The sequence below is a fragment of the Chrysochloris asiatica genome, unplaced genomic scaffold (genome assembly GCF_000296735.1).
Source record: "Chrysochloris asiatica unplaced genomic scaffold, ChrAsi1.0 scaffold00050, whole genome shotgun sequence".
NCBI lineage: Eukaryota > Metazoa > Chordata > Mammalia > Afrosoricida > Chrysochloridae > Chrysochloris > Chrysochloris asiatica.
The window spans coordinates 819,674-844,120 of NW_006408568.1; the positions used below are offsets into that span (position 1 = coordinate 819,674).

The 24,447-nt window shown below is 48.8% G+C and overlaps 2 protein-coding genes across 2 annotated transcripts; both read right to left on the minus strand.

Annotated features, from left to right (window-relative positions):
- Positions 1-2,695: 2,695 nt before the first annotated feature.
- On the minus strand, positions 2,696-8,942 carry LAG3 (lymphocyte-activation gene 3). Its single transcript, XM_006862757.1, has 8 exons — positions 8,885-8,942; positions 8,478-8,625; positions 7,581-7,885; positions 6,649-6,912; positions 5,973-6,248; positions 3,515-3,757; positions 3,101-3,231; positions 2,696-2,860 (listed from the first exon to the last, which is right to left on the minus strand). Exons 1-8 carry the CDS (start codon positions 8,940-8,942, stop codon positions 2,696-2,698), a joined length of 1,590 nt encoding a protein of 529 aa, XP_006862819.1.
- Positions 8,943-10,863: 1,921 nt separating this feature from the next.
- Positions 10,864-15,609, minus strand: PTMS (parathymosin). Its single transcript, XM_006862640.1, has 5 exons — positions 15,239-15,609; positions 12,263-12,334; positions 11,832-11,910; positions 11,614-11,675; positions 10,864-11,441 (listed from the first exon to the last, which is right to left on the minus strand). Exons 1-5 carry the CDS (start codon positions 15,281-15,283, stop codon positions 11,391-11,393), a joined length of 309 nt encoding a protein of 102 aa, XP_006862702.1. The 5' UTR covers positions 15,284-15,609; the 3' UTR covers positions 10,864-11,390.
- Positions 15,610-24,447: the final 8,838 nt, after the last annotated feature.

The following is a 24,447-nucleotide window of genomic DNA, read 5'->3' on the forward strand; positions in this document are numbered from 1 at the left end:
CAGAGATGATGATGTGGAGCGATGGAGCAGCTGGAGACTTTAGATCCAGAGAGGGAGAGTGACTGTGTGCTGAAGACCTGGGAGGTATGGGGGGAAGGATGGCAGGGTATACCCTTTGGTTGGTTGATGATGCATGGAGGGGATTGTAACCATGGCAATGAGAAGATATAAGATAAAATGAATGTAAAACTAATGTTCTCCCATGTAAACTATCACATAATTCACAATAAAACATTTAAGAAAAACAACAACAACGGTGCTTTGTGGGTGAGGGGCAGAAATGTCTCATGTGTTAGGAAAGACTCCACAGAGAAGAGAGTAAAAGTTAACCAAAGACGTACAGTGTGCACAAGCTCCTACAGCTTCTCTTCTCTCTTCCCTTTGTTCTTCTCTTCTCTAGGGGGTGAACCTTCACTCTACCTCTACGCCTGCTTGCAGGAGCACAGGGAAGCCCCTGCCTGTACCTCAATGAATCTTCAATGACTATTTCATAAACCCAACGAACATAGGATGTTATCTAGTAAAAGGAAAATACCACCCACAGAACTTTTCAGGAGGCACCTGCCCCATTAAGGTATGAAGGCTTCTACTAAGGCTGTGGAGACTGGAGTGTTAGGGCAGAGCTGAAAAGACCCTCAGCACTTACCCTGCCCAGCCAACCACAAAGGGTAAAAATGTTACTTTGAAGGTTTCTAACGGGGATATCAGACCTTCACCTCATAGTGTGGTCCTCTCTGGTGAGTACCACAGCCTCCTCCCTTCTGTGCCTCTGCCAGGGAAACCACCTTCTGAAAGCTCAGAGCCTCAGATTGCCTGAAATAGCTCATTATGTGGCTTCAGAGGGTGCCCCCTATCTCCCTAAGGCTCTGCACAGAACAAAAAGGTCCCTTACTCCAATTTCAATTCCCAAATTTCTGGCCATTGTTTCTCCACAGGTTAGGTCTTCAGCACCCCGCTCAGCTCACAGCAACACCTGATAGAGCATCTGCCACATCACATGTAAGTCTCCTGTAAGTTTGCTCTCACTCTCTTTCAATATTTGTTTCCTACTGTACAGGGTTTGTTGTTGTTGTTAAGTGCCATCGAGTTGGTTCCGACCCATAGCGACCCTGTATAGGGTTTCTGAGGAGCAGCTGGTGAGCTTGAACCACCAACCTTGCAGTTCAAACGGCTTTGCAGTCTGGTGCATTAACCCACAGCGCCACACCAGGACTCCACTATACAGGGTTAAGTTCCCTGAAAGAGCTATCTGCAGCCAAAGTCCTGGCTAAGGTCAAGGTCCCCATGCCAGACTATGGGGCTGGTGTGGGATTAAGGCTGTGTGTGTTCTCTGTTGAAAGGACAGTCTACATGGCCAGCACAAATGTTCTCTCCCAGACAAAGACAGACAGATGAGGGCAAGGCCAGGCTCATTGACTTTCTGTATTTGCCTCCCTTCTTCACTTGTGTGTAATCAGATAAGCCTGTATATGGACCACTTCACAATTTTCAAAGCCCTTTTATCACCTAGATAATTCACAACAACCCATTTTGGTGGGTTATTATCATTATTCCATATGACAGCTAAATAGGCTCAAGGAGGTTGGCCAGGGTCACATCAGGAAGACCAGCACCAGTATGAGAAGCTATGTTTTCTGATATCCAAAGCTGCAGCAACAGCCAGCTCTCCTTCTGGATGTTTCTTCCCCAAGGCATGTGGCCTTTGTTCACAGCATTCGCCTTTGTCAGACTTGGATTATAACCTTGCCAGGGCCTGGGCTGTATCTCCTGAGGCACGCATTGTTCAGTCTCTCTGTCAGAGGGTGCACAGGCCATGTGACAGTTGCTGGGTGAACACTCATGAGCTGGACATTGAGGGGGCACGCCATAATGCCAGCATCTGCACACACCAGTGTGTGCTCCACCCAAGTCCACTGCAGTGTTCAGTTTCCTTTGACCTGCCAGCCCAGTGACCTCCAGTGGTATGTGACTATCAGTGACCACTGGGTGGCAGTGTGTTCTCATTGCTGGCACCAGACAAGTCGCCAAGGGCTTGGGAATGTGGGGGTGGGGCAGAGATCGGCAGGAACCCAGAAAGGTTGCAAGACCTGATCCCCTGAGGACTTCACATGGCAGCCTGGCTCCTCTCTGACCTAGGAGCTCGTGTGTGTGTGTGTGTGTGTGTGTGTGTGTGTGTGTGTGTGTACAAGCGCGCGCATGCCTGTGCGTGCGCGTGCGCTGCAGCTAGGGGGCCAAGGACAAAAGCCAGTGCAGCTGAGTGTGGGGCGGGGTGGGGCAGAGAGACAAAAATATCAAGGAAACCAGGGCAACCAGCACAATATGGGTGGAAGGACAGAGGAGAGGAGGGCTGTAGAGGTAAGAAGGGGTGAGGGCTTTTTTTTTTTTTAGTTTAAAAAAATTACTACCCAGGTGAGAGAAATAGAGGAAGAGAGAGACCAAGGAAGAAACACAGAGGCCAGGAATTGAAAAGAGGAATATAGGAATAGGAAAACGAGACAGATCGGCTGGGGAAAGTGGGTCAGGAGGCTGGGGTGGGAGAAGAGAGCCCCCAGAGGCGGGGGAGAGACAGAAATCTTCACTGGACAAGAAGGAGTCAGACTCAAGACTTGCTGCTGACAGGGAGTTTATTTGAAGGCTAAGGTGGAGGCAGGACAAAGACTGAGCTGCTGAGATTGGCATCTGCTTCAGCTCTAGATCAGGGTTGCTCTGGCTCTGGCTCCAGCTCCAGTTCTTGCTCCGGTTCTAGCTCTAGTTCTTGCTCTGGTTCCATCTCCAGTTCTTGCTCCAGCTCCTCTGTTTTGCTCTGAGCCTGGGGAAGGTGAAGCCCGTTCTCTAGAGCAGAAAATCTTCTTGGTCGCCACTGTGGGAAGAAATCAAGAAAGAGAGTGGGTGGGAGGAGAAGGATGAAGGAAAAGCAAATAGGAAGGATCCTGAGTGCATCTATTCCCCTTTCCTGGCCACTGAGCCTCTTCATTGATCCCAGGCCTGTTCTCAGTCCTTTCATGCCTCTCTAGGCACAGGGGCCCCTGGAGAGCAGAGGCAAATTCAGGGATCCACCTTGGGCATTTTTCTCAGCGTTGGGGAAGAGTCCCTGGCTCACCAGTCTTCTCCTAAGGTGGAAGCCAAAGGCTCCAGTCACAATGAGAAGCAGCAAGAAGATACTCAGGATGAAAAGGAGAGAGAATCCGCCTGTTCTGGTGGTACCTGAGATTCCCCCAGAGTGCCAGGCACCTATGGAGAAAATACAAGAATAGGCACAAGGTCAGGGCTGAGAGGGACATCTTGCTACTTTTTCATATTTTTACAGATGATGACCATGCAGCTTGGAGAGTTTAAAGGACTTACCCAGGGTCACTCAGCTAATTAGTGGCAGAAGTGGGTCAGGCCCAGACAAGAAGGTAGAGAACTGGATCCCAAGTTGGAAAGAAAAGAACTAAGACAATGGGATAGACCTTGGATGGGGGATTAAGATAATCAGTCTGGAGTTGGGGTGTGGTATTTTGGGGTCTCAGACCTGGGCCATACAGCTCTGTGAAGTATAACACTGATCCAAGAAGTTTCTTCCCTTGGTACAGCTGGCACTGCCAGGGTTGGGAAAGGAGTTTGGCCTCCTGCATCTCCAGCCAGGGCCCTGGGGAGCTCCGCCAAGACTGGTTGTTCAGGGGTCTCCACACAAAAAGCTCTTGTCCAGACGTGGGAGTCACCTCACAAAGCAGCTTCTCTGAGGAGCCAGGTAACCCAAAGGATTTAGGAGTTACTGAAAAAATTAGAGGGAAGAAATCTTTTGAGGTCCAACCTTCTTCTTTGACACTTCAGGTCCACTCTATTACCCTGCATTCATCTGGATTCTGATTGGGCAAACAAATCACAGGTCATGACTAAATCTTAACAAGACAATGCTTTTGTCAGGGCAAAACCTTCCCAGGAGCTCTATTGCCTTCAGAATTCCATTGCTCAAACTCAAACTGGCCCTGAAGGACATGATAATTACTCCAGATTTTTTTTGCATTACTTTCCGCTTAGCTCAGAAGCCTTAACATCAGTCAAGTGAGTTAGCCCCCAATATACACCTCATAGGTTTCCTGCTTTATGATGCAGCTCACATCAGTGTCCCCTGCCTTGATGTTCTCTATCACCTTTTCAGAATGTTTAGTGATCTGACCAGCAATTTAGAGACAGACTTATCAAAGTTGTATAGTAAAATAGGGTGGATCAAACCCAAACCAACTGCTGCCCAGTTGATCCAACTCATAGTGACCCCATGTGGAACTACGCTCCATAGGGATTTGGAAGCTGTGACCTTTCAGAAGCAATTTGCCAGGTCTTTTTTCCAAGGTGCATCAGGATAGATTCAAACTACCAATCTTTTGGTTAGTAGTTGAACACCTAACCATTTGCATCACTCAAGGATTCTCAAAAGGTGGGTAAAAACGAAAAACCAAATCATTTTTGATCTAGTCAATCCTGACTCATGGCAATATGAAACAGAGTAGAACTGCTTGCTCCATAACATTCCCAAGGCTGTGACCCTTTGGAAGCAGATCATATGATACCACTAAGAAGGTTTGAACCTCTAAGCTTTAGGTTAGTTCGTGTTAAGTGCCCGGTGAGTCAGTTCCGATCCATAGTGAAGCGACTGGTGAGCTTGAACTGCCAACCTTGTGGTTAAGAAGACTTTGCAGTCCAGTACATTAACCCACAGTGCCACACCAGGACTCCTTAGGTTAGTAACCAAGTGCAAATCACTTGCACACCCAAGGACCTTATAGGGCAGATAAAAAACTAAACCCAAATCCACTGCTGTTGAGTTAAAGCCAACTTGGAGTAAACCTCTAGGACAGAACAGAACAGCTCCACAATGTTTCCAAGACTAAACCTTTATGGGAAACAGACAGCCTCTTTTATTGTCTGAAGAGCAGCTGGTGGCCCTTTAAACTAACAACCCATCGACTAACCCATAAGAAGGAGACAAATGGTGAAGGACCTTAATCTGAGCATGGATGATGACGATTTGATGACACAAAACACTCAAGAGTTTTGACTCTGACTTTGGAACTTCCAAATGTGTGACTTTGGAAAAGCTTCTCTCTATGAAACAGACATAATAAGACTCTCTGATCGAATTATTGCAGAACTACCATGGAAAACTCCATGAAGCAGTTGGCCCTCAAGAAGAAAGACACTGAATAGGAAGAATGGGTGTGCTTTGGTGACTGACTGCATGTGGAGAGAGAAGAAGGCCAGGTTTTAAGTGGAGTCACTGACAAAACTGCTTAAGTCAACAAGAGATGGCGTTCAGCATAAGACTGCTATGTGGGTACAATATCTAGAGAGATCCAGGAAGCAGATAGAAATGCAGTATTAGCCCTCAGGAGATGTATTATTTGTTAGCTTATTCATTTATTCATTCAACCAATACAAATTGTTAAATACCTACTCTATGCTATTTAATGACCACAGGTAAAGACTGCAGACATAGTCAAGCTATTGTGGCTAATAGTTACCAATCAATCAATACATATTTTCTCTTTTTCTGTTTGTTTTATACTGTCTTGAAAGGCCTTTGCTCAGTAAATATTTGCTAACCAAGAGACTGATTTATCAACTCCTCCCCAATCCAAGCAACGTCCTGCAATTTTAACCCTGGCCCCAAAATGGGCAAGGATTATGGAAATCACTCAAACTGCTGCCATCTCTTCTTCCAACTGCTCATACCCTCCCACCAATTCAGGGCAGGGGAGTCCCTTAGAGAACAGTGGAACGTTTATCTTGTGACTCAAGGGGAGATTTTCAGTTTCAGTTCTTTACAAAGGGGGTGAGGAAAGAGGAGGCCACATTGGACAGCCTCTGGAGTTTGTGCCCAGGGCCTGGCATCATGGCTATGTATTTACCCAATCTTTGCCCAACCAGCCCTCCCTCCCTGTCCTAGCTCTCCTGGGATGGAGGCTGCCCCTTCCCCACTTAGGGCTAACCTGTGATGACTGCCAAAGTGACAGTGGCATGGAGCTGCTGCCCCTGCAGATGGATGTAGCAGGTGTAGGTCCCAGCCTGGGCCTGGCTTATAGCCTCTAGCCAAAGGGTAAAATTGCCATTGTCTCCAACCACCTGGAGGTCAGGGCCTCCCCCAGGAGGGGACCACCTGGCAGTGAGTAAAGTGTGTGCACCCATAACAAGAGGCAGGTGGCAGGGCAGCTCCACCCTGGAACCTGCTCCAGCATATATGGTCAGTGGGGCTGCTGGCTCCAGACCTGGAGAGAGAAAGGAATGCAAAGTTAAAGCTGATAGGAGGAGCTGTATGGGATTGGAGTACTGGATCTGCAGAGAAGGAAGATAGAAGAGCAGAGGAGGTACAGTACGAGTATAATATCTAAAGAACTAAGGAGCAAAATAAAGTAGAAATCTAGAACGTGGGCTGGGCCTCAGGAGACCAAAGGCTGGCAAGTGAGTTGATGGCCAAGGGAGAAGCTAGGAGGGGAGAAGACAGCTGAAAAGCTGCCACCTAATAAAGGGGTTAGACAGTGGTCTCAGAACAATCACAGATGACAGGAACTGCTGAGGTCTTAGTTGAGGGGGCCAGTAAGTCTAGGGAGGTGGGGGGGGGGCAGGAAGGGGTTGTGGTCAAGTTTGAAAGTAGATTGGAGGAGTTACCCAGAACGGTTAAGTTGTACATGATGGAGACATTGAAGCCATCTCTGTAGGTGAGGATGCAGCTCCATAGCCCAGAATCTGAGGGGCTGACTTGAGGCAGGAAGAGTAAGCTTCCGTCAAAGTGGTGCTGGAAGGACATCTGGACAGGGACCTGAGCCTGGCCCCGGAACCAGTGCACAGAAACTGGCAGGTCAGGGCGGCTGAAGGCACATTTCAAAATGACCGACTCCAAGGTCCTGAGAGGTCCTGGGGGCCTGGAAATCACTGTTAAAAGGTTAAAGAAGACTGGGTCAGCCCCACCCGGAAACACTTGCTCAACTCAGGGGGCCAACTAACATGGAAACTTCTGGAAACTGGGACCACTATTTAGATTCATTTTTCCTTCCCTCCTTCGTCCAGGTCCCAGCCCAGAGCTGGCACTTGAAAGTGCCTAAAATGGATGCTCACTTTCCTCCACCACCTGCCTCGAATTTACTTGGCATCTTCTACCTTTCTTTCTTCATGTTATGCCTGAGGATCCCCACTAAACCCACCCCTCGAGCTACAGATGTGTGAAATGAATCACTCTAGCCCTGCTATCTTCCCACACCTCTAACCCTAGAAGAGGGGGAGTCCTTGCTTGGTACCTTCCCACCCCACCAAGGTATTCTAGCACTTTCACTGTTGGTGGAGTAGGGGAAGTTGCAAGAGTGATACAATTTCTCCATTGACCGCCCCCCCCCAACACACACACAAGTCTTTCTCTGGGGGCACCTTCCATTTCACAATCTGGCCCCCCACACCGTTCTCTACCCCTCCTCGGGAGGTTCTCTGGCAGTGCCAAGGGCTCATCCTTAGAAGCACAGCCTCCTCTATCTCTTCCTGTCTCTGGGACGTTGGGGAATGAGGGCCCCTCCTTTCAGTCCCTAGCCCGTCGTCCCGCCCCCACCTACTCGAGGCCTGACCCACACGCAGACGGAGGCGGCAGGCAAGGGCGCGGTCTTTGAGGCGCACGGTGGCGCTGTACTCGCCGGCGTCGGTACGCTGGGCTGGGCGCAGCCACAGGGAGAAGACCCCGCGTTGGAGGTCTCGTTCCACCAGCTGCACGCGGGGCTGCAGCGGCTGCCTCCCACTGCGAAGACCACCCGGGTCCACACTCAGCACCGTGTAGCGGCGGGGTGCGGGCCCTGGGGGATAGGGCATCCGGGGACGCAGGAGGAAGGCCGGGGGGCGGCTGAGGGCTGGGCCTGGCGGACCGCTGGGCGGGAAAGAGAAAGACAGCATTGAAAAAGTCCAGGAGGTAAATTACCCCCAACCTCTATCCCCACACATACACACCACCCTGGAGCAGAGCAGTCCAGCCTCAGTTTGAGGACTAGGAAGCCTGCCCCTAAAGGTCTCTTGACCACTAGCAGCCTGCCCTTCCTTAGTCTTCTTCCTCTTCAGCCCCCCCCAGCCCCCCGCTGGGCCTGCATCCTCCACTGCTGGAGAAGCAAGCATACTATGAGATGCAGGTGTGAGGAGGTCAGTCTCCTAAGAAAGGCAGGACAGGTGCTTGGTGGCAAGTGAGGCTGAGACTTAAGGGGACTGGGAGCTCAGGGGAGCGGACAGAGAGCAGATAGCAAGCTCTCATAGGGCCAAGGCTGAGTGTTGGGCTGTGCTTCTGGCTGCTATTACAGCTTGATTTGGGAGGTGCTGTAGGATAGGCACTGGCCCCGCAAAGTCGGTTTGAACCGCAAGGTCAGTGGTTCAAACTCACCAGCTGCTCCTCGGAAACTGATACAAAGTCGCTATGCGTTTGAAAGACTCAACTGCACTTAACAAACATTGCCCAGGTTTGGGATGCATACCTGTCTGGTTGATGTTGCCAAGTGACCGCTGCATTTCGAAGAAGGCTAAGATCCTCCAGAGGGATTTTGGGGATGCAGGGAAGCTGGACTGGAGCCCCTTCCTGGGCCCACAGCACCTGGACCTTTGTCCCCGGCCCTGAAGCCTCCACTGGGAGGAAAAGAGAGGCCAAGGGGAGAAGCAATGAGCCAGGATACTTAGAAGCGAAGTAAGAGCGCCAGTGGTTCTGAGGGAGGGAGAAAGGTCTACCTAGGAAGAGCTCAGTTTCTGCATCTTTCTTGGTAACGGGAAGACCCCAGAGAGGCTTTGGCACTAAAAGGACTGCCCCAAGAAAGATGTTAGAGGAATCCAGCACAAGAACTAAGGACTTCAGAATCTGTAGGGCCCCCTCCCACCATCAACACCTTACCTGGAGCCACCCACAGCAGTTGCAGAAGCAGCAAGACCAGGAACTCTGCTTCCCACATCTCCCCTATGGCTCAGGCCACACTAAGCCCTCCAAAGGAAGATCAAGAGAGTGTGGGGTGAGGGGAGATGGGGGAGCAAAAGAAGGATTTCACAAAGAGGGGGGTTTAGGAAGGAATCTAGAAGGGAGGTCAGGAAAGTGGAAGGAGGGGCAAAAAAGGGGTTCTACAAAGAGACATGTGAAGGAAGGGAATCTATAGGAAAGGAGACGGAAACAGGGCCTGGAGAAAGGAGCAACCAACCATCAGAAGCTGGAATCCCCGGAAAGCTGGCTAGACCAGGCAGCCTTGGTGGGGGGTGTCTCAGCGAACAGGGTAGGGCAGCAAAAGCGGAGTAGAGGCAAGTTGGCTGTGTGAACTGGGATGCCAGTGTGAAGCTCCTATCGCCCTCCACCTTCCCCACTTCCCCTCCCCGTTGCCCCCCTCCCCCCCCACACACACCCCAGAGCTCATGGTTTCATTTCGCAGTGGAAAGTCTGAGGGGGTTGATTCCCAGCAGCATCACCCTCCACCTCAGTGGTGGCTCTCCCCTTGTTTACTTCCTCTGTCCTGGGTCTTCCCATCGTCCCCCCCTTCACCCCTCCCCCACCCACTTAAGTGTTCCCTTTCCCAGAAATTTTCTGCCCTCTAGCCAAACCATTTCTGCCCTGAATAACCCATTTGCCTTCTAAACCCAACATTGACATTTTCTTCTTGTAAATCTTCTCCCCTCCCTTTCCTTTAACCTCTCAGAACTTCATTGTAGTGCGAACTAGCCTCCACACCCCAGGTGTATAGAAAGCTTTCCTTGTACTCCAAAACAAGCTAGGTCTGGGGAAGGTCATCTCAATTTTGGGAAAAATAGCTTATACTGAGCTCTCCCTATGCCCTACGTATGGTATTGGACACTTTACATATACTCATGGAATGTAATATTATCCCCTAGTGCACTGATGAGGAAACTGAAGCTCAAAGATCAATCTGCTAGTCAGATGGAGTGTGAAGACAAAAACTGCATAGTGTTGAGCTTAGGTGAGTTGTGGGTATCCATGTCTGGGAAGAATGGTGTTGTCAGTGACTTCCACACATCCTCAAGGTCAGACTCCTGAATGTTAAGAACAACTTCCTCCAATCCAGAGGTTCTTAATAGGAAAGGGAAAGGTTGTTAGGGAGATAGAGAAATGCACAAACACTGTGTAAGAGCAAGCAGAAGAACCAATGAAGGAAGTCAGATATTAACATAGAGGGGAACTCCTGCTCCTGGACAGCAGGGACAACTAGAGGGCTGTGGTACAACAGTACTCAGACAACATGCAGCAGCAATGCATGGCCAGCACAGGACAGCTCTGAGACCCACACCTAAACCCCTCTCCCATTTCAGTGACAGGACTTCCTGTTCCTCAGACTGTTTCTGTCTGCCTGGTTCAGCACAATAGCACTGGTAGCTTTCCACTGGGCTCAGCAGTGTCTAGATGTTGTGTGGGTTAGCAAGGAAATGAGTGTATTGCTGGTAAGGAGCATCCCCAAGAATCCAAATAAAACAAGGCAGAAATGGGCTCAAAAGAAGCTGTGCTCTATGCTTCCTGACAGCCCGAGTGCTGACCTCTTCTTATGGAGTCCTGAGTGTGGGAGTACACTGGTGGTGGTGGTGGTTATGTGCCATGCTGTCAGTTCCGACTCAGCAACCCGGCACAGGGTTTCTGAGGCTATAAAGCTATACAGGAGCAGAACGCCTCATCATTCTCCTGTGGAACTGCTGACCTTGAGGGTAGCAGTCCGACTCATAACCATTAAGCTACCAGAGCTCTTTTAGGAGTACACTCCTACTATTTTGTAAATGGAAAAGGGTCCTGACAGGATGTGTGGTCAGCCACCCTCCCTTCCAAATCCCCCTCCCACCCCTGGCTCATTGCATTGACTGGGCCCCTGGAAAGTAGGAGACAGGTTAAAAACAGAAGCGCGACCATTTCTTTATTAAATTATACAAAAAGGGGAGAAGAAGGGGGGCAGCTGTGGGGCTTGGCCCCAACCCCAACACCACTGCCCCACCCCGGCCTGGCGCTGTCTGAGAGAAAGGGGATCTGAGGGAGATCCAGGGATCAGGCAGGATAGAAATGGGATAGGAACTGAGACTGGGGAATGCAGAGGTTGGGTAGGAGAGGCTACCAGAGGAGGGTGGGATTGGCTGGGGGGGAAGAAGAAAGAGATTAAGGAGACTGAGAGGAAGGATTGGGGACCAGCTGGGGCGCTCAGATGGAGCAGGTCAGAAGGTGGAATAATGGCAGAGTGAGGATGAATGGGGCGGTGTCTGGAGAGGTGAAAATGAGAAGGCTGGGGAGGAAGAAGGTGGCAGCTCTGGTGTGGGGGGGACCCCAGAGCAGGGAGCCAGGTAAAGAGTGGCTATACTTGTCCATTCCCACTCCCACCTCCAGGCCCAAGGGGCCTCCAACCCCCAGCCCATTGGCAGGGGGCTCATGCCGATGCCCCATTTTCTGTCTTCTGCCGCTTGGGATCTGCTTCATCCTGCAGAGAACGAAAAAATTGAGGTAGCTGTAAAATGGGAGGGGACCTTCCCCTGCTCCAGCCCTGCTCCAGCCTCCACCCAGGCCACCACAGGGATCTGGGTCCAAATCCAAAGGAGTCCCAGCCCCTGCTGAATCCGATAGCCCCTCAGGCCCCACAACCCAGCCCAAACCTCCTCTTCAGCAGCTCTCTTCAGCGCGGGCCCTTCGTCATCCTCCTCTTCTTCTTCCTCATCTGAGGAGCCAGAAATGGGTCATTGGGGAAGGGCAGGAAGTTCTGGCCAAGACCCCCTGAGGTCACCCTCAGCCCTGCTTCAGGTCTTCAAACCCACTCTGACTGCTCCTTTGAGCCCTACACCTCACCCAGCCAACCTTCTCTGCCCTTCCCCACCTTCTTCTTCTCCTTCATCCTCCTCTTCTCCATCCTCAGCGGTTTCTTCTTCTTCCTCCTCAGCTCCATTCTCTTCTTCCTGTGGGAGCCAAGAGAGGAAGCAGTCAGGTTGGCCATGTGCTTCCTCCCACCACCAATAGGGCCAAGGAATAGGGTGTTATTGTTGTTAAGTGCCAAGTCGATCCTGTATAGGGTTTCCAAGGAGCAGCTAGTGGGTTTGAACCATTGATCTGTGGTTAGCAGTTCAGTGCTTATCCTATGGCACCACACCAGGAATGGGGTAGTGGGTGAGAGAAGAACTTGGAAGGAACTCAGGGTGGAACAGTAAGGCTAGAAGCACCCCCACCTCCAAAAAAAGTACATGAGAGGAAAGATGAAATTAATTGAGAGGGAGGATAGTGGGAAGGTGTAGCCTCCTGACCCTTCCCCACCTCCACCACTTCTTTCTTCCTCTCTTTCCGGCTGGCCTTCTCCTCCACCTTCTCTTTCTTCTCCTTCAGGTCCTGCAAGGAAGAAAGAGGTCAACTTTGTCCTGCCACAGTGACCTGCAGTTAAGTCTCTCTAGCCCCATTTTCCTTCTATGCAGTGAGCTTGGAAGAGTGTAAAAAGGAGGCGGCCAGAGCTTAGAGATGGTACATAGGGTCCTTACACTATGGCCAGCACTTTAAGGGGCTAAAACCCATAGACCTCTTTTCCCTAAGATTCTGTGGGGTAGATAAAGTGTTGAAGCAAAAGGAAGCAGGCACCAAGGTAACTGATCCCCACCCCCATCAAGTTCTTCCAAACCTCACAGGCAAGAGTTCAGCTCAGCAAAGCAAATCCCATCCATCTGCTTGCAACCTTCGGTGCCCCACCCCCCTCTCTGTGTCCCTCCGCCTCCTTTGCCTGCCCCCTCCCACTGCCCGGCCCTGCTCTGCCTTTTGTCTACCTCTGGGGCCTTTTCCTGAGTACTCTCTCTCCTGGGCATCTCTCCCAGCTCTCCCTCCAGCTTCTCTTGCCTTTGTTTCTGTGTCTTCCTAATCCTTAGGCTCCTACACTACAGGAAGAGGGAGAGCACTCCCCAGAATGATTCCCGGCACCCTTCCCCTATATACACACTTTCTCCTAACACTACTCCAAAACAGTTTACACGAGATCCAGTCATTTCCTCCCCTCTACACCTTGTAGTGTGTTTGTATGTTGGAAGAATAGATGAAGCCATTTCCAAGCCATTCCAGGAAATACAGAATAAAAGTAGGAGGCAAATAAAAGAGTATCAGACTTGGTAGATGAAGAGACAAAACAAGGGCAGATAATGTAGAGGAGGCAAGGTACTGTCTAGAGTATCCTCCCACACTTACCAGTTTCCTTCACCCCGAGATCCCAGCAGGTATACCCTTGATATCCTAGTCTGATGTGGCAGAGATAAATGCTCCAGTGAGATTCCCCTTTGGACACTACACCTAGCTTTCCAATTCAGCTTCCAGGCCTATCCTTACTCCACACCTCTTGGCAAACACTGAGTGATACTGTGGGTGTTCCTATGTGATCTGGTCTGGTTTTTCTGTGCAACTCTATATGATTCCATGTGGATGGAAGTTTTCTGTGTGAGTAGATCACCTTAGGAGGGTGTGTCCTTTCTGGAATAATATTGAGGATAAAAGAGGGGTTAGTGTAAAATGGCTAGTCCGGGGGACCCTCATTTCCCTTTTAAGTAGAGCACAGAACAGTTCATTCTCTTACTCTAGCTAGGCTTCTTCTTCATTCTATTTGGCCATCCTCATTTGTTTGCCATAGAGTTGGTATGGTAGTTGTTACTATCTGGTAAGTTTCCCCCTAAAATTTGGGCCAGGAGACCCAGGTATTAGTCAGCACCTCTCCGGGACTCTTGTCCCAAGTCTATGGCCATGGCCTAAATTTCCCATCTGGGCTGATGGAGGGAGGGCGAGTACAAAGGAGAGAGGGAGAACCCACAGACCAAAGTCCAGGGGGCCGGGCCCTCTCCTCCCCTGTCCTGTCCTTCTGTTCTGGTCACTGTCCTTCCATGATCCCTTTTCCAGGAGGGTATGTGACCTAGGCCCTAGGTTTTGCACTAAGCATTTCTCTGGCCTCATTTACTCAGCACAGGCACACATGCTGAGACAAACTGACATTGATTCACACATAGAGCTACAGAAGAGCACCCACGCTATCCGGAGACACATGGCCCAGGGGTTTGGGCATTCTGGCAAGCTCTCCAGACAACACAAGAGCACAGTGGAGTCACTTCACACTCACAAAGCAGCAACATGGCTCTAGAATATCTACCTCTCCACATGCACACATGTAACTGACACGGGCAGTCCCACACACTGCTGGATTTCAGACATACAAAGACACCTACTCAGTAAAGTCACATGCCACCACACAGCCTGCTGGAGGGCCACACAGGCACACCTTGTCAAATCTGACACATAGTCCCTCTTCCACTGCCTTGAATCCCATAAGCTTTATGTTTCACTTGCAGGCCTCTGGAAGGTGTGTGTGCCAGCTACTCAGCCACCCACCCATCATCACCAAGGTCAGGCTCCCAGACCCCAAACCCTGGCTGTATTTATTTCCCAAAGCAGCACTCGGCAGGTTCCCTAGGGAAATTAGAGGAAGGCTAGAAGAGAGGCAAGGGCAAAAGGATGGGCCAGGCAGGAAGCTAATGTGGGCAAGCACAGTTTAATGCAATGCTCAGCCAGCTTCAGCTCTTTCAAAGGCGATTCCCGCCCCGCTTCTAATTTTTAGGAATTTGAGAATCTTTTAAGTGTGTGTGGCGGGGAAGAGGGGGGTGTCGATGGGAGGAAAGTAAAGAAAAAAACCACCAGAAACGCCTAAGACCAATGGAGGAGAAGGAAAGAAAAAGGGAGAGGCAGCAGCTGTCAGAAGAGAAAAGCAAGAGACAGTCGGGTGGCCAGGGAGGGGCCGAGGAGTCGCCTCCCGAGAGAGTCCTGTTTACACTTGAGGATCTCAACCCACTTAGGAGAAAAGGTGAGGTCAGATTGGAAGGAGAGACTGGGAAACGGGGCACTGGAGGAAAGACGGGGGAGAGGACACGGTGAAGTGAGACTCGAAGAGCTCCGATAGGAGCCCGGACGAATTAGGAGACAGCGAGAGGTGACGACCGCGGCAGGGCCGAGCGCAGACACGAGCGGCGGGGCCAGAAGCCACGGCGCAGCGCGCAGGGAAGCTAGAGGGCGCTGGCGGGAGACGAGCGGAGCCGGGTAGGCAGCCAGGATGGGGCGCGGGGGGAGGGGGCGGGGGGGCAGGGCGGCATGGGGTCCGCCGGGACCCGGGTGCTAGGGCCGCACAGGGCCGTCGGGAACATATGTAGGACTGAGGGTCGCCCGAACCTTAGGGCCGCGCGGGGTTCCAGCTGCCGCCTCCGCCACCCCCGCCCCTACCTTGGCGCTTAACTCGGCCGCTGCCTCCACGCTCTTCTCGGACATGGTGCCGGGGCCGGGGCCGGGGCTGGCGGGGAGCCGGAGTCCCGGGACCGGGACAGAGGGGCCCTGGACGGCAGAGAGTGGCCGCGGCTGGAATCTAGCGCGGTGGCAGCGGCGACGGCGACAGTGGCAGCGACGGCCGCTCAGCAAGCTGGATCTCTGGAAGAGGCGGCAGAGGCGCGCGGGGTGGGGCGGGGGTGGGTCTGGAGCGGAGACCCGCAGGGCTGCGGCCGTCCGGAGGGCAAGCGGAAGGGCTGTGCAGGCGGTGGCCGGCGCGCTCTGGCCGTGGTCGCTCGGTCCACGAATCGCCACCCCCGCACCGAGAGAGCTGCCGCCGACCAGCCGCTGCCGCCCCCGAGAAGGGAACCCGCTTATAAGGCGGCGCTGCCCGACGGGAGGGGCTTCCCAGGGGTGGGGCAGGCGGGAGCGGGGAGGAGAAGAGAGGGGAGGGGGATGAAAGAGGAGGTTGGAGAGGTGGGGATAGGAGGATGAAAGCTAGGGGAGGGAGAGCTAGAGAGGCGGGAGGGAGGACGAAACAAGGAGGGGGAAATGGAGAGACTGACGGCCGCGGAGAACCGGAGTGGGGCGAGGAGGTGGGAAGGGGTGGGGTTCCTACTGGGAGGGATCTCGCCGAATCCCGACCTACTGCCTACGAAAGTGGAGTCTGTCTTTTTGGGGGCAGACTGGAGGGGTGGTCAGAATTCTACTGACCCCAAAAGAGTCCTGAAATTTTGCCAAGGGATTGAGCAGGGTGGAGGGGAGCAGATGGAAATGCAGGGCCAGGTATCTGAAAATCCAAAAGCTGAAAGAGGAGAAGGGTAGGATAGCTACTTTCAGAGCACGCTGGATTTCCCCCCATCCTCTATCTACATTGTCTTGGCCTTAAGAGATGATGGAAAAGCAAAAAGGGCAGTCCACCCTTCCCTACTGGCCAAAACAGACATTTGTGAACCCTGCTGGATTTCTCTCTGCTAGCTCCTTCTTGTGATCAGAAGAGTCAGAGGTCCTCCAGTCTCCCTAACTTGACCTTTGTTGAAGTGCCATCGATTCGGTTCCGACTCATAGCCACCGTGTATAGAATTTCTGAGGAGTGGCTGCTGAATCCGACTTGGCGGTTCAAACCGACCTTACGATCCAGTGCATTATCCCACAACTCCACACCAGGACTCTTCTCCGACCTTTCTTATTCACCTATCTCACCTCACTCTTCTTTGCTAGGTCTAATTTCTCTTCATCCCACTTTTATCTTTTTGCACCAGAACGCGCGGTCCCCCACAATCATTACATCACATCTCTCACTCTTTTATCACCTCCTTCTACTTCTTATTTACCTTCTTCTATCATTTCACCTTTGATCTCTTTCGCTCTCTCTCCCAGGCAACAATGTTCCTGTCTTATCTTGTCTTACCTGGCTCTATATTCTTAGCTGATTTCCCTCAGACTCCTTTTCCTGTTCTCATTTTTCACATTTACCCTCCCTTTGCATTTTCCTTTCCTCTGCTGCCATCTTCTCCAGTTTTTCTGTATTATTTTTGCCTCCTTTGCAAGAGGTCCAAGTCTGTAGTTCTAACCCCACCCTATTCCACACATCCTTAGTTCCTTGTTCTCAATCTTAAGTCTTCAAGGAGTCATTTTAAGAAGGGACAGAGGCTAAGATGTTTATTATAGGTAAGAAAGGTGGATGAAGTGGGAGACTGGGGTTTGGAAAAAGATAATCTTAGGTATGCGTGCCCCTCACATTTGTCATCATCACTCATCACTTTTTTTCTTTTAGCATTTGAAAATTACTTTTTAAAAACACGCTGATTAATCACCATCATTTAATATTTGTGTGCTTAAATACACCACCTTTTGGCCCTTGGTGTACACACCTCCCAGTTTCTTTTTATGACTCTTCTATCAGTTTCTCTTTCTAAGTCTTCTAAAAAATCTTTTTACCCCACTCGGCTTGTTCTTTGACCTATTCTGGCCTCTCCCTCCATCCCACCCCGTTCCCCCACCCCCAGTCTTTCCATTTTTCTCTTCAATCTCTGATTCACTCGCCGATGTCTTTAGTTATCTCTCAGTCTCCATCTCTACTCTTCTTTTCTGCTTCATTTCTCTCCTCCTCCCTCGTTCGCTTTCCCCCCTCCCATAGTCTCCATATCTCTCTCCCTCCGAGACAGTCTCTTTCCTCTCCCTCCCGCCCTCCTTTCCTCTTCTCTCCTCCACCTCCCAGCCCCGCCTGCAGTCTCAGACACCCTGCTGGGCTCTTACCCCGTTGCCCTGGTAACCGCCCCCCACTCCGGTCACCTCCACTTCCCTCCCCTTTCCAATCACCGCCACCAACAACCTCCATCCACCTTCCTCCTATTTTTCCTGAGAGCCAATAGAAACTCTGTTGCCAGGTGGAATGCTCATTTGAATCATCCAATCAAGGAGCATAACTTCTTGCCCTGCCTTATATGGGGATGTGAGGAGGGCCACTCCCCCCACTCCAGCCTCACGGGGAACCAACCCCTCCAGTGTCCCTACTCTCCTCCCAAAAAAGAGCCAGGGATCCTCCCTCCCATCCTTTTATAAGGGTCCTGGCCTCCCAGTCCTCTAACTGGTACCACTAGGGTTAGTTTTGGGTGTGGGCCGGACTGTGGGCTGGGTCTTAGGACGGGGAGGTGGGGGTGGAGGGGTGGGAAAGAGGTGTGATCAGAAAAAAGGGGGGAGGCGGAAGGAACGGGAATTTTGCCCGGGGAGGGGTGTCTGGGAGTGGAGGCAGCTGCAGTGGAAAATTCCAGGGAGATGGAGAGGCCGAGAATGGGAATCCTGCCCCAAGGCCCAAGGGAGCGCCTTGGGAATCTTAAGAGCTTGGACACTAGGGTCCCAGCACTACAGTAGAAAAATACAGGAAGTCGGAGGCTTGGATCTAATTCCCTTCCTGTGCAATGGAAGCATCTCGAAACCTTCCCTTTCTGGTTAGACAACAGATTCATCTCCTGAAATCTTGACTTTCTGAGAAAGAAGTTGGAAGTGAAAGTTGGGATGCGTTTGGAGTGAGTGGGCTGCTGAAAGCCTACCCCCACAGTCTTTGGGGTTAGTGTCTGAGTCTCTGAGGCCAACGTTGTGAGATGACGGCAGCCTGTGTTTGCTCCTTTTCGTAGAACTATTTTTAAGGGCTGGTGGAGACTTGCCTATTCCTAGAATTCTTTTCTCTACAGTTCAATTGAGAATTTCTCCACTGGCTGCATAGAGAAACCTGTGCTTCTTACACATTTTTTGAAGGTGGGAAAAAGGAGGCCAGGCGAGAACAAGAGAGGCCTGAGAGCCTAGAGTCTCCAAGTTCTGGCCTAACATACTAGAACTGTACCTAGCAACTGTGTGAAAGTTGTGAAATTCCAATTATTTACATCTTATTCTTAGCAAATTCTTCTCCCTTTTCAGCTTGCTTATTTATCTCATGGTTAAATGCTAAGTAAGGGAGGCCCAGGTATCCTGATGTAGCTGTAGGGCTGCAGGATAATGCACTTGAGTACAAGGTCTGTTTAAATCGCAAGGTTGGTGATTCAAACTCACCAACTGCTCCTCAGAAACCCTATACAGGGTCACTATTAATCCAAACCAACTCAATGGCACTTAACAACAATTATCTTTAAAGGCATTAGAGGACAGAAACCTGTAAGTCCGGGTGTCTTCTCGTTTTACTTTTTGTGTCCCCATTCTACTCCCATTTTCTATCCCCTGATTTTTCATCACATTAAAAAAAAAAAAAAATCTTTTCAAATCTCAAGTCAGTGGAACTTTTAGAGAGCGAGACTTACCTTAGCCTAATTTGATCACGAGGGTGTTACCCTCTTAGTTAGTGGTGGTATGCTGTGGAGTCAGTTACAACTCAGTGACCCTGAGTTTGGGTTTGCAAGCCTGCAAATCTTTATGGGAACACAAAGCTTCATCTTTCTCCCACAGAAGCAATGGTAGTTTCCAACTGCTGATCTTGAGGTTAGCAGCCCAACTCAGAACCACTACACTACCAGAGCATCTAGTTGTTATTAAGTGCCTTCATGTCTGTTCCAACCCTGTATAGTGTTTCTGAGGAGCGGCTGGTGGGTTTGAACTGCCGACTTTGCAGTCCAGTGCATTATCTCACATTGCCACACCATGTTACCCTCATTGGTATTAAATAAATAAGAAATAATTTTCACAACAATATTAAGGCATATTCATCATGAATAATACTACTAGTCAGTCATATCCATCATCATAATCTACTCAAATGTAAGTAAATGTGAACGCAAAAACTTTTAAGTTTCCTTTTTGCCCTCTATATTAAGCTTAAACTCTTGCATTTCAGCTTTTTTTTTTTTGAGCTCCTTTTAGTTGTTAAACATCACAATATATGATGGAGACACAAAGCTGAATTAAAAAGATAGCATGGTCCTTGCCCTTAAGAAGAAGATGGAGAGAGTTCAGGAGTACACCAAAATATATGTTAATAAGGGGGTCCTGGTGTGGCCCTGTAGGATCAACATTGGACTGCTAACCACAGAGTAGTTCAAACCCACCAGCTGTTGCTCAGAAATCTTATATAGGATCACTATGAACCAGAACCCACTCAACAGCCCTTAACAACAACAGCAAGGGGGCATGTATCCAGGATTCTCTCTTCATCAGTCAGACCAAACTCACTGCCCCATCTCCATAGGTATTCTTCTCCTAGAATGTCTCTATGATCGCTTCTCACTTAGCAAATCCTTATCTACTGTTCTCAACTCCAAACAACCTTCTTCCTTGGTTCCCCCATCTTCACTGATGTCTGCTTCTTCAATTCCTCTGTCGCAGTACCTAGTACATTCCTGGTTATAAAAGAACTGCCTAATAAAACAGGTATTTCCTTACCCTGCACCATTTTAGACTTATCTAAATCTTGGAGCCTTCTCACCTGCCTTTTTTTGAGTCTGGGAAACTGTGCATGCTGCCAGAATATAAACTTTGCCTCTCTCTAACTTGAGATTTTTTCATTAACTATGGATATCCTAGTAGTCACTTTCTTTTATGGTATGAACATCACAACCAGAATTTTTATGGCTTATACTTCTTCACAAACTATTTCTTTAGCAAAAATAATTGGTTTCACCATTGTACCTCTTCCCCAGATTCTGTTTGGCTTTTCTTAAGTTCTGTGTCCTCCTTCATGACCTCCTTCACTTTCACACCTAGAATAGTTTGTTATTGCCCAATCCTTCCTGCTCTCCTTCCAATTTCTCCTGCACATGCATTCTTTCTCAAAAAATCTTGATTGTTGTTAGGTGCTGTAGAGTCATCTCTGACTCATCGCAACCATATGTCCAACAGAATGAAACACTGCCTGGTCCTGTGCCATTTTCACACACATTGTCATGTTTGAGCCCATTGTTGTAGCCACAGTGTCACTCCATCTCACTGAGACTCTTTTTCTTTTTCACTGACCCCCTACTTTACCAAGCATGAAGTCCTTTTTCAGGGACTGGACTCTTGATAGGTTCTCAAAAAAAAGTCCAGAAGGAAGACATTTATGGATGCTTTCAAGCACCATCCAAAGAATTTTCTGTAATAACAGAAAAGTTCTAAATCTGTGCTGTCCAATACAATAGCTACTAGATACTTGAAGGCTTGAAATGTGACTAGTGCAACTTAAGAACTGAATTTTAAACTACAATTGAATTTTAATTAATTTAAATTTAAACAACCACATATTGATGTTGTTGTTTAATGCCATCAAGTTCTGACTCACAGTGACCCTATCACAATTGAAGGAAATGCTGCCCAGTCCTAGGACATCCTCAAAAAATGTTATGCTTGAGCCCATTGCCAATCCATTTCGTTGAGGGTCTCCCTCTTTTTTGCTGACCTTCCATTTCACTAAGAATAATGTCCTTCTCTAGGGACTGGTCCTTCCTGATAGTGTGTCTGAAGTATGCTTCTAAGGAGCACTATGTTTGGTTGGTGGTTCTTCCTTTCCACCCCCATTACTACCCCCAGAAGATCAGCGAGCAACTCTGGTTGCTTTGTTTGAGGTCATCTGGACCACTGTTGTCATATATCTTACCACAGGTGTGTGTTTATTCAGGGTTTCTACATTTTCACAGATTCAACAGACCATGTAGCTGATATAGGGGAGAGGAAAGTAAAACTGAAAAGGCTAGGGAAGATGGAGCCAGGAGTGATAACTAAAGGCTTATTTTTCCCAGAAAGGAACACTGGGTAAGGAAGGACTTTAATAACCATGAAGAGGCAATGTCAGTATTTATGGAACTCTCCTGGGTAAATCCAGCCTCAACAGTCCTGTTCTCACTCTTTATACTCTATAAGCTCTTCTCTTAATTACTTCCGTGGTTCCACGTCCTGCTTCGAACATACCCTAAACACTGATGACTCTCAAATCAACATATTTAGCCCGGGCTTCTTTTCTGAGCTCCAATCATGACTCTTTATTCTGGTCATAGGATCTCTGGATCCTCTACAGCTCTCCAAGCCCAACATGTTCCCACTGAAATTCGCTTGTGTTTCCTAGTTCCATTCAAGATACTACCCTTCACCAGCTCATTAATGCCAAGAAGTCACATTAGACTCCACACTTTTCTCTCCTTCCCTAGATGCTTCACTTTTCACCTTCTGAAGATTCTTAAATGCCACCTCTCTGCCTCTGCTTGAGTAGTCAACATCACGCACTGACTCAAAGCATAAACTCTTTAGGGTTCTCAAACATAACTTAAGAATTTTTGTATCCTCAGAACCTAACTCTCCTTCCCATACCTAGCATATTATCAATGCTGAAAAATATTTCCTTAAATGAATAAATTGCTTTTCTACTTAGAATACATAAAATACATTTTTGTTGTTGTTGCTAAGTGCCATCAAGTCAGAATCCAACTCATAGCGACCCTGTACAAGGTTTCCAAGGAGCAGCTGGTGAGTTGGAACTGCCGGCCTTAACGGCTCGAGCCGATGTTGCAGTTGACCGCATTAACCGGCAGTGCCACACCAGAAGTCCACACTATTATAATTTCCCTAGTTTTTTCCCAACCTTCACCTTGCCTACAGAATAATGTCCAGGAACAAAAAGGCCCTTCAAGATCTGATCCATTTTTACCTCTGAAGCTTTCTAACGCACCACTGTTTGCTCACAGTTTTGCTTTAGCAATTATTTTTTTCTCTTCTTGTTAAGTGCCATCGAGTTGCTTCCAACTCATAAAGAACCTGTATAGAGTTTCTGAGATTGTAAATCTTTATGGGAGCAGAAAGCCTCATTTTTCTCCCTCAGTCTGAAATACTGACCTTGTAATTAGAAATCCAGTGCTTATCCCACAGCGCTACTAACCTCCTCATAGTTCTCAAATGTGACATATACCTGCGACTTTGCATTGAGTGCATCTTCAGCCTGGAATGCACCCCCTCCCTTCTGAGAAGTCACTGGTTCCCCTTCTAAGCCACTTTTGACCTTTAACAATGTTTCTATTGTTACCTTCATCACATTACCTATTACTATTACCTAGTCACCTTCACTAGGCTCTTGGGCAGAGACAAAGTCTTGCTTTTTTCCCTAGCACTATGCACGTAGTAGGATCTCAATAAATGTCATTGACCTGAACTAGCACACCATTAGCATTGCCATGACACGAAACTTCAATCCTTAATACCCATGTTAATCGTAAGAGATACTGCCTCCTCCAAGATGTCTTTTTTGAAATAATCAAAGGATTACGGAAAGTGCTTATGATTTGGAATTCTAATGCTAATGCATTAGCATCTCTGCCCCATGATGGTCTATAATATCTAATATCTTGTCAAATTTTCTGATTCCTGTTGCTCATATCTCTTCCTGCCTTAGTGGTTAGTTTCAAAAAGTGGGACTGTCCATATCAGCTATCTTATTAGCCAAATGGTCAGGATTTTTCATCTAATCACAATTTCAACATATCCACAAACCAGTACTTGTGCATACTCAGTACAGTACCCAGCAGTGTCTCAAGCAGAATGGTTATATATTTCTCATTCAGTTGTCCAGGCCAAAAACTTTGGAGATATCCTTGACTCCTTTCTATAATACTGTACATCCAGGTCACCAACAAACTATTAGCTCCATCTTCAAAATAAATCTATATTTGACCACTTCTCCCCAACTCCACTGCTGCTAACTACTCTAAGCCACTGTCATGCATCACCTGGATTATGCAGTAGCACACTAATAAATTTTTCTGTTTCTGTGTTGCCCCTCATAATCTATTCTCCATATAGCAGCCAAAGTGGCCCTTTGGTAGGCCTCACAGGTTCTACAAAGTCCACATAATCTGCCTCCTTCTTCCTCTGTAATCTTGTCTCTTATTACTGCTTGCAAGGACTGTGCTACAAACTCTATTATAGAAGGGACAAGGTGGCAAATCCCACCTTTGTCACTAACTGTGTGTCAAGGAACAACATGAAGTCCATTCTTGGCTAAAAATGGATCCAGGCCTCACCTTCCCATATCTTCATACCTCGTCTTTAGCCACTACCATGGCAAAAACTCTGAATCTAGCCACCCAGAGTCAGACTTTATCCCTGACTATCCTGAGGTGTATCAAAATATCCCTGATCTTCTGAGTCCAGGTCATGGGGGAGAAGTCATGGGCTTAGGAGTCTATCCTCCCTGCACTGCAGACTAGCTGGAGGTTCTCTCTTTCATGTCCCCTGGGACTAGGTCATTAACTAGAAGGCCTATCCTTCTTCATCTACTGCCAGTACAGCTTTTCCCTACATCCAGCCATCCCGAGCTGGGTCTACCCAAATTGACTCCATAGTGTCAGTCCTGCTGGCTCCTTGTCCCTTTGGGTTCATTAATTATAGTGACTCACAGAATTCACAGAAATTATTACCTATATAAGGAGGTATTATGCATTGGACTGCTAAACGAAAGGCTCTCAGTTTGAACCCATCAGCCACTCCATGGTAGAAAGATAAGGCTACCTCCTCCTATAAAGATTTACAGCCTCAGAAACCATAGGAAGCAGCTCTATTCTGTCCTATAAGGTTTCTATGAGTCAGAATCAACTCAGTGGTGTGAGAAATTCTCAAGATGGTCTATCTTCAGGAATAAAGGACGTATGAGATTGCTAGACCAGACATAGGTTGTTGATTCACACCCAGGGATATGTAAGTAGGATGAACTGGGTGAAGTGGGG

Bases quoted from the DNA above. Each gene is read 5' to 3' on its own strand.
- LAG3 (XM_006862757.1), bottom strand. From the start codon at position 8,942: ATGTGGGAAGCAGAGTTCCTGGTCTTGCTGCTTCTGCAACTGCTGTGG. The intron at 7,886-8,477 runs GTATGCATCCCA...TTTCCCGCCCAG, and splicing joins TGGCAACATCAACCAGACAG to CGGTCCGCCAGGCCCAGCCC. The intron at 2,861-3,100 runs GTGAGCCAGGGA...TTCTTCCCACAG, and splicing joins TCCACCTTAGGAGAAGACTG to TGGCGACCAAGAAGATTTTC.
- PTMS (XM_006862640.1), bottom strand. From the start codon at position 15,283: ATGTCCGAGAAGAGCGTGGAGGCAGCGGCCGAGTTAAGCGCCAAG. The intron at 12,335-15,238 runs GTAGGGGCGGGG...TCTTCCTTGCAG, and splicing joins CGGCCGAGTTAAGCGCCAAG to GACCTGAAGGAGAAGAAAGA. The intron at 11,676-11,831 runs GTGGGGAAGGGC...CTGGCTCCTCAG, and splicing joins GGATGAAGGAGAAGAAGAAG to ATGAGGAAGAAGAAGAGGAG.